Source organism: Cucurbita pepo, chromosome 16 (assembly GCF_057944985.1).
Source record: "Cucurbita pepo subsp. pepo isolate OVF chromosome 16, ASM5794498v1, whole genome shotgun sequence".
Taxonomy (NCBI): Eukaryota; Viridiplantae; Streptophyta; class Magnoliopsida; order Cucurbitales; family Cucurbitaceae; genus Cucurbita; species Cucurbita pepo.
The window spans coordinates 9,833,086-9,843,050 of NC_141813.1; the positions used below are offsets into that span (position 1 = coordinate 9,833,086).

Here is a 9,965-nt window from a genome sequence, read left to right on the forward strand (position 1 = left end):
ACATTGGTTGAGATTCGAATCACTCCACAAGCAAGATCGATCATGTCTAGCTTGAATGATTCTTGTTGATCAAATATCTCAACGTAAGAACACTTGTTTGAGATTCGAATCACTCCACAAGCAAGATTGATCATGTCGAGCTTGAATTATTCTACATGCGACCTAAACTACATAGAATTGCAAAGAAACTTAGTCATTGGCGAAAGAAGAGCACAAATGTTTCTTTTACTATATTTTCCAAGTCTACTCACAAATACAACATACATGGCTTTATATAGCCTCAAAATGAAACGCATCCCAAGAGTTGTAACATTCATACTTAATGACCATAATTAATCCTGATGTAATTATAACCTAAAATAATAAAAAGTCTTCAAATACATTAATGAAATACAATAACTCTAAATTACTCTACAGTGTAATTCACCCAAAATTTATAACATAAAACTTCATTCTTCTTCAACGTGGCATGAATTGAAATATCTTTTGATAATTTCAATCTTCACATATTCATTGAAGTATATTGTATGATTGATGTCTCTTGGTTCATATCAAAGAGTGGACAAGGTTGACAAGTTACGGTATAAACAGGATTAGAAGCAATCGTGGTGTCAAGGTTGTTAGAGACAGACTTAATGGAGAGCCCCATGCCATAATCTCAAAAGACACGATTAGAGGTAAGTTTTGACGTAGAGTTAAACTCGTATAAGGGAACCATGAAAGCTTACCAAATTTGGGACGTTCTACGTTGCTGAATGCTCATCGTCAAAATGATGTCACTCTTGTCAAACCCAAAAATGTTTTAGAATGTATTCTAGAAGTAGGCATGGTGTCGATTCTCGACCACTCCAGAATTTCTGGCATAAGTGAGCTACCTCATGTGTGCATAGTAAGGGTGAGCATTGCAAGATAAGTATCTTGGGCGGCTTCATTTGGGAATGAGTTTTTTAGGACAGTATTAGACGACATAAATGTGCCAACATTACACCCTATCTAAGTTCGAGGTTAAAATAGACAGTCAAACTCCAATACTCTAAAGAAGGGTCGTGAAGAAATGGGTTAGGGCGAGTGAGAAAGCTTACAATCAGTCGCTCAAACAGAGGGGTTTTCGGCAGTTTTCAGTTCAAGTCGGTTGTAAATGAAAGCTTGCCAGATGGCGCCGTGTCTTGTGAAAAATTTTAATTTTTAGGCTAAATTAATACGTTAAAAATATATATATATATATATTAAAAAGAATATAACAATAAATAAAGATAACAATATTAAATCTATAATTTAAGACTTAAATTCACTAAAGACCAAAAAAAAAAAAAAAAAAAAAAAAGAAAAAAAAAAAAAGAAGAAAGTTCATCGAAATTAAACAATTATCGTTTTCCTTTCTACCTTCCGTGAAATTCGAACATAAAGCAAAATATTCAATTCGTTCCTTCGGTGCGAAGAGAATTTATTCTTTCACGACATCAAGCTTAGGAAGTCCCGTCGATCACCGAACGAAATTCATCAACCGGTCGATCATGTGGGTCGCGATTATCGGTGGACTGATCGTTTATGCCTTGTTCAAGCTTTTCTTCTCCGGTGACGACGATGTTATGGAGGTTGAGACCTCCGATTTTAACGCTATTTTCGCCGTCGCCACTAGGTACTTCATCTGTACTCTATAATTCAGCTTCTATTATTTGCATTTTTCCTCTTTCCTCCTTGTCGGTTCATCAGTTCTTTTGTAATTGACTGTTTGGATTCTGAAACAATCCAGTAAGCGAACAGGACCTTGGGATTGGCTTGTTGAAGTTTTATGAAACTCCGATTCCCCGTTGCTGTACTTTATTTTTTATTGTTTATTTTTTTGTTCCTGTTTCCTGTATTCTTCTAATTTGGTCTCTTTGTTTTGTTTTTGTAGGTTTGAAAAGCTTTATGGTGGTAAGGCTTACATTGGGCTTCGGATTCCTGATGCTGACACCGGTTCTCGGCGGAATATTGATCTCGTGGTGGTCACCAAAGAGTATGAATACTGCTTTTGAAATTGTGTTGTTTAGCTATGGATATAATGTGGTAAAAATCTTGTGGACTTGCTAACGATTTTAATAATCATTATTTCATTGTCAAATCTGATACTTTCTTTTTTTGTTCGCGTGAGAATTTGTGGTTTTTATTTTGTGTGTATGGGTCAAAAGCATTTTTCTATTCTCATTCTGATTCTGACATGTCCTTGTAAAGAAAGAATTCCATTTTTTTTTATATGCTTAGATAGTTACTGTGAAAATGAAATTAAGAAGGCATGATAACGTTTTCTAGGTGTGAAAATTTGATGTTCTTCGGCCCAAGGAAATTAGTTTTTGACATTCCTTAGTGAAATAACGCCTTTCCAGGATCTTTGTTTAGATGATCCTTGTAATTCATTGAGGAACGCTGAGGAATAACACTTGTGTAATAATAATAATAATAATAATAAAATCGAGGTATACCACAAATAGGCTTCGTTTTGTTCTTACTTTAGTATATTTCTCCTTTTGTTCATGTGTTTTGTTGACTTCCTTCTTTCGTTCTCGAGTTTTGTTGGTATGGCTTGAGGGGAGCAATAGGGTCTTCATTGATTAAGTTTTTTTAAGTTTGGGAAATCTTCTTTTGTGGCAGCTTCTTGGTGTAATCCTTCCATTTTTCTTTATCCAACTAGACCAAAGGATAACTCATGGAATTGCACCAAAAAAACAGGACCCTTGTCTCTGTTTTAAATAGGGAGTCTTGTAAGAAACGATCGACATCCCTGCAGTTAGAGCTTGGAAGAGCTACATCAAAATTAAAGTAGATTAACAGTTTCCTTGCCACCAAAATAAAATGGTCAAAGGTGAAAGGACAACGTAGGAACAAATGATTATTATTATTGTTTTTATTATTATTTTCATATTTTGAAGAGAATACACCAACTAGGGAAGGTGATAATACAAGGATTACTTGATGAATTTTGTGTGTTTTGTTGAGAGAGATGGAAAGATGTTTTGGTTATCTAATCCTTCCATTTAGCTGTAGCAAATTTGTGTTTGGCTTGGAAGTAGATCCTGCCAAGAAAAAGCTAGAATTGTCCAAGGACTAATGAGAATCATAACCATCTCCCCAGCGAAAGGTCTTCTAAAGTTGAGGGTCTTGACGTCTGTCCAATGAATCGATATCTATCAATTCTTAAACCTTACTGTTAGCCACATTGAACGATGTTGGTAAGGTAGAGATAAGAGTAAACAATCAAGCCAAGATTTTTTTCCAATACTTAAATAGCTATTGTAGAACCTGATTCTTTATAGACCAAGTGATTTGATGATTGGTAACTTAGTGGGATATTATTCTTGATAATCCTTGTTCAGCTAGTTTAACAACAATACTCCTGAACTAATTGAATGTAAAATTACCATAAAGGGAAATTAACTAACGGACTCCTATAACTAAGATATGTATATTGATTCACAATAATATTCATGCTGTGATAGTTTGATTCGACTTTCTTAATTTTACGTTAGTTAATTCATTTACAGGGAGTTATTGCTGATATCTGTCAAGAACTTATCGGGATTTGTCTCCATCAATTCGGATGGTTCCTGGGTTTGTGATGACGGAAAGCATAAGGCAAAGACTCTTCCTGACCCTGTAAGTGATAGTTGAATTTTTATTGCTTTAGCTTCCATAATTTTTCTTCTAGACCATTAAATTTTCTGTTACGGAGGAAATTTGTAAATAATGTTGAATGTCATAATTCCCAGATGTTGATATATCAATAGCATAATAGTTGGCATGTGTAAGCTGTAATGCCTATTTTACTTGTACCTGAAAATCTGCCAATTAATCATGTTGTACATACTGACTAGTATTGCACTGTTGTTGCTGATAGAGGTATCTCTACATATTGGTATGGTTTAAAATTTTCCTATTCATTAAGTAGCCTATGCATCTACAAGTCAGTATGGCAACTGGTTTATAATTCTTTTTCATCTTTATTTGATTTTATTGGTGTGGATTTGAACTAGTTCTAGCACACAAAGAATTAGGTGGCTGGAAAAGAATATAAGTTCAGCGTGAATAAGTTTTCTTCCATAAAAAATTATTTATCAGTGTTTTGTCTCTGATGCTTGGTTATGTACTGCGGATTTTGGATAGGCAGCTTTATTATAATATAGAACCTTATGTCATGTGAATGATCAAATGCTTTTTAATTTTGCTTTTTCCAAACTGTTATATACTGTTATATACTGTTATTCTGATTTCAGGTTGAAGAGACCAAACAATTGATACCAGTCCTTGAATCTTACCTTGAACAAAGAGGAGTGGATCTTCCAGAAGGATATTTGTCATGCAAAGTTGTTCTTCCAAATCCCAAATTCCGGTAATGAGTTGGAACTTGTTCATGGTATGATTATTGAGAAATTTTACTTTTCTTAAAATGATCTCAAGTTTTGTTATCTTTTTACTTCTGATAATTAATGTTATAGAAGTTCAGAAATTGACATTGAATCATTTATCGGACAACCATTTATCAGATGTTGTCTATATAACTCTGAATGTTTAGTAGTCCAGAAATTTAACTGGATGGGACCTGGTCTGTACAAATGCCCGCCTTCTTGAATATGAGTTCGAATAATTTTGCTCAAATTTTAAACTGGAGGAGTCCAAACTATTTAGTGAGAAGGATAGGGTTTGGGATAGCACAATTTCATTATTCTAAGTGGTGCTTCTCTCAAGTTCCATTATGTAAATAAGTGCAATTAGGCTGTTATTTTTTATAACTCCTAAAGGATTCTATACTTTTGTTTGTAGCTTTTCACAACATCAATGGTTTTTTTTTTCTTTGCCAAAAAATTTATTAATGAGAGAAGGTGAAATTTGCGTTGTGACATCAATAGTCCATAAAATTTTGTAAAATTCGTCTAATTGGTACTGCAAACAGTGTATTTAAATTAGAGGTTGCTTTGACATAGCTGAAGTTGCCTATCTGTTCAATTAATTGGTATTATAGACAACAGTCTATATGTTCTGATTTTGCTGAAATTTTGAATCTGATTAATTTCATCATTTCATGTCTCATGCCTCATGCCTCACCAATGAACAGAAGTTCTAAACTTTTCAATATCAAGAAACGACTTTAACTATGTTGTAAATTTGATGAAATGATCGTGAAGGCCGCTGTAGGCTTTCCATTCAGTTTATCTAGGTAGGAGAAAGAAAGCAGAACAAGACAGAACACTTTCATCAGTAGGAGTATGTGAGTAGTAGCTGAAGATGGAGTTGTGTTCTTCTCCATGGGGGTGATGTGAATTTTTTAGTTGGGGGATATTGCGTGAGAAGAATAGAGGGAAGACTCTGAAAGATGAGGGGCACAAGAATGGTTTGAGTTAGATTTGGATGAGCTGTAGGGTCTAAATTCTGCATGTGTACTTTCCTTTTCCTTTGCTTCTGACCTATTATTAGGTTTATGCATGGGGGCATCCAATGTTTTTAAAGTCATTTGAGTAAAAAGATGATTCTCTAGCCAATGTGAGCATATCTCAGCAGTAATTATCATATACTTCTTCCCTTGAGGTCCGAGGTTTAAATCCCAATACTCCCACGTTTATTGTACTAAAAAAAAAAATGATTCCAATCAACAGATCATGATAAATGTATGGTTCTATAAATCTAATGTATGATAAATATGGCCAATATTTGTATGGGCTTACTGTATATACATCAAGCATTTAGGAGAAAAATCATTCTTGTGTAAAGTGATAAGAAAATTCTAACAGCTGCATTTTCCCCTTACAGTACAATTGACTCAGGGTTATTTCCTCCCGAAGTTACTACCTATGACCAGTGGATGCAGCTGAAACCGGGACACAGTTCCTTCTCTGGCTGGATGAAAGGTGCATTTCGTGGAAAGAAAGAGTTGCAGGATGAACCTCTGGATCAAAAGCTTAAAGCTATCCTTGGCACTGCACCGATGTGGGATAAGTAAGTTCAACATCTATGCAACGTAGAAAAAAAAAAAAAAAAAAATCCGTAAAATGCATTGTGGTATTTTTGTTTTTTCATAAAAAAGCATGCTTATTGTTATTACTAACATGTGCACATAATTTTACGGCATTTTAGAAAATCATCCATAGTCCTTTACCAGTGATGTGTGACCAGGATTGGGTTTTGGTATAGGACTATGGATGATTACAGAACTCGTGCTTCAGCATTTTTATTTATTATTCTGGTCAAATCTATGCCTTCCTGCATAGTTGGTTATCTAAACTTCAAGATCAGAAGGTTGTAAAGAAAATAGAGAAAAAAATAGAAATAATACTTTTTGTGTGAACTTTTATATTCCCTTCTCTTCAGACTGGAGCTCAAAGGGAAATATATACTTGGAGAATTTCTGGAATTCAAGGGCAAGGAAGAAGATGTTCAGGATTTGAGAGATATCAAACGGTCAAAAATTAGTCATCTGACCATTCAAAAGACGAGCATGCTTGGATTCGGTAATGTTCTGCATTTTTACTACTTGATAAGAGTCTTCAACTGTTTGCTTTATCACTTTTATGTTATGAAATGGAGGAGTCAATAATTCATGATTTTCAACATTTACTATTGATTGATCAGCTCTTAATTTCCCTCTAATTTTCCATTTTCTCTAACATTGTACTTGTCTGTGTCATCCCAAATCTATTAAGTTAGCCAGCGATGGAGATTCCATTGCTTCTATGCTCTCTTAGGGGTGTTCTCCAGAGTTATTTAACATGAAGTTCTTTAATCTAGACTGGAGAGTTATTTAATCCGTGTTGATTAGTTAGGGTGTAGAGTTGTTTAGTATGGAGAGTCCAATAGTTCGGGAGAGTTATTTAGTCTGTGTTTGGAGTGCAAAAGCAACTTAATACAAAGTTATTGAGTCGTAGTTTACATTGGCTGTTTTTTTCCCTACAATCTTGTTGTACTGTTCAACTATAGGATTTTCAAAAGTTTTAATTAATATATATTCGTTCCTCTAAAGATTGATTAGTTTAAAATGAAATACATTGTCTGAAGTTTTAAAATATAAATAACTAAGTTAAAAAATAAAAAATCATATATTTATGCTATTTTAACATGATTAACTTCAAAATGAGTATTGTACACATTCTTTTGTTCAAAATATTCTATATTTATGTTATTTGTGGTTCTACTTTTATTTTATTAAGTTTAAAATAAAGTACCACAAATAACATAATATTTTTATTATTTGTTATAAGAAATTTTAATTTAAATTGTAGGTGATATGTAGTGGAAGAGAGGTAGGAAGAGTTTTATAAACTAAAAAAATTGTTTTGTAGTAATGTGATCTGCGTTATGATTTCAAATAATGATTTTTTAAGTTATATTTTATATTTTAATTATTATAAAATTTATTGAAAAAGTCTACTCCACGTGGGAAGTTAATAACTCCCCACCCTATCCTACTTCCCAAGTTACCCATATCTAACAACTCTTGGCCAAACAAGGGGTGGAGTAGACTTAATAACTACACCTTTCCCAACTCCTCAATTCAAACACCCCTTAGTTTCACTCTCAGCTGTACTTAAACTTCGATCCCTGCGATCTTGAGGAAGCTCAATTTATGTTTATCTCGTATTGTTTTGATGAGCTCTCCCTAATGTTATAGAAATCTCAAAGAACAAAAAGAAAAATTTTGCACCAGTTGTGTATATTTCCATATCAATCCTGTTATTAGTTTTGCACCAGTTGTGTATATTTCCATATCAATTGTTTTCTTTAGCATTTGCGCTTCAGAAGCTTTAAACCTATCATTGTCATTCAGAGGAAAGCATCATGTGGTGGATTTAAATGATGGTTCTTTCTACTTTTCGAGGTTTCTTGAGCTGATCCTGTTGTACCTTGGGTTTATAATCTGTTCAGTCGTAGATGAGGCTGACGCTTGACTGTTTACAATTTTTACATCTCTAACATGGGGCAATTTTAGGAGAATAGTGGGATATTTTAAGATGGGAATATTTCTGTGGTCAAGCTAAGCAAGGAACTGTTCCTTGCTCCGCTGATTTTGGTGGGATTTTAATGCCATTACTCCAACCCCACCAGCGTTCCCCCTTGGCTGGATCTTGCGATCTTGGGGGGAAGTGTCCAAAAGGTCTATTGAATGGAAGTAGATAGCTGGATCTGGATGTATCATGCTCCAACTCATACTTGCTTCGTAGGATAAGGTATAGAACATTTGTAAAGGCCCGAATGTACCGCTAGCAGATATTGTCTTCTTTGGGCTTTCCTTCGAGGTTTTTAAAATGTGTCTGTTAGGGAGAAGTTTCCATACCCTTATAAAGAGTGTTTCGTTCTCCTCTCCAACCGATGTGGGATCTCACAACATTCAACTCTATTCCAGTTGGATAGCTCTTTTTTAACATTTGCCCCGTCGAACTAGCCAAGTCTTATAGTCATATCATCATTTATCATTGAATTAACAGCACTACTATAAGCTAAGCTACCATCCCTTGTATGTTACCCTTAATATGTTATCTTCAAATTGGTGAAGCTATTGTGATTGTATTATTTGCTTCTTACTTGTGTATAAATACCAATTGCAGCTCCTACAAGGCTACAAGTATTATACGGTCCACGCGATAACCGAAGTGGGGGCTTAGCTCCAACTTCAGAGTGGAAAGAAGTGACAGTAAGATCGAGCACAGAGATTTTGTTTCAACCTCAAAATTCGTCGAAAGCTCGTAAGTTCAAACTCTCTTCGGTTATCTCCTTGACTCTGAGTGCATAGAGAGATAGATAGATAGATGGCCATGTAGTATCTATCACTTTGCTTATTATCTATCTCCTCAATGGCTGATTGCTGTTTAGTTTTTAAGGATAAACTGTGTTTCTACGTTCTGCTATTAAGTATTAGAAGAGAAGAATTTAATAGTTCACTCTCTTTTTTTTTTGGGGTTATTAAGGAGGTATAATAATTAAATGTGATTTACTGTTTAGTTTCACTTATTTCAGCTGATTTTTTTACATGCTTGAGAAAGGAGTTTGTGTGAAGGCTGATTTTTTACTTTCGATAACATGGTAACACGTTCACCTTCCATGTTCATGGTTCGACATAAACTTCGTTCTTACTGTTGAAACAAAATCAATGAAATAAGATTAAACTGATTTTAAAAAGTGTCAACATGTCGTGTCTAATATCTCTCAAACTTTTATGTGATTGTGTTTTTTTGGTTCTTGATCTTTTAATTTTGTGTTTAATGCGTCTAAAATTTTTGTATTTTTTTTTTTTTTTTTTTTTTTTACATATTGGCATTTATTGAAATTCACACACACTGAATTGAAAGTTTATGATTGGGTTAGATATAAAATTAGTTTTTATATTTTATATATTAATTAATTTGCAAATTTTTAATATTAAATAATAGACAATTTAGATACAAATTTGATAATTTAAAAACTAAATTTATAATTTAATTAATATGAAAAAAACATTGTTTTTTTTAAGCAAAAAGAATACGTTTTGTTATGTATTGAAAATTTAAGAATATTTTTAAAATAAATTATTAAATCTATTAATTGAAAATTTAAGAATATTTTTTAAATAAATTATTAAATCTATTAATTTAAAAATTTTAAAGTAAAATTTTTAACAGTTCAAAAAATATATGAAATATTTCTATTAATTTTTCTTAAAGAAAAGAACAAGAAAAGCAAATGTGAATATAATATGTTTTAATTAGTCATTGGAAAAAGCGATGTCGGAGATGGAAAGATAAGGGGTTTTGGGACCGGCGGTGTCTGTCGGCGGACCAATCAGCGTTCAGAGAGATTGAATCCTCCCTTTTCCTCCTCCCTTCTTCAACATTCTTTTTTTTTTTTTTTTTTTTTTTTTTCTAGTAAAATAAAATAATTATTATATCTATTTCTAAGGTTAAATGTAATATTAATTTCTCTACATTTGACTTGTTTTTTTTTTTAATTCTCGAGAAAGTCTATAC

General features: G+C 33.2%; 1 protein-coding gene across 1 annotated transcript; it reads left to right on the forward strand.

Annotated features, from left to right (window-relative positions):
• Nucleotides 1-1,390: 1,390 nt before the first annotated feature.
• On the forward strand, nt 1,391-8,973 carry LOC111777849 (uncharacterized). The gene is made up of 7 exons (XM_023657572.2): nt 1,391-1,639; nt 1,898-1,999; nt 3,522-3,633; nt 4,251-4,366; nt 5,782-5,967; nt 6,340-6,479; nt 8,571-8,973. The coding sequence occupies exons 1-7, from the start codon at nt 1,515-1,517 to the stop codon at nt 8,753-8,755; spliced, it is 966 nt and encodes a 321-aa protein (XP_023513340.1). The 5' UTR covers nt 1,391-1,514; the 3' UTR covers nt 8,756-8,973.
• Nucleotides 8,974-9,965: the final 992 nt, after the last annotated feature.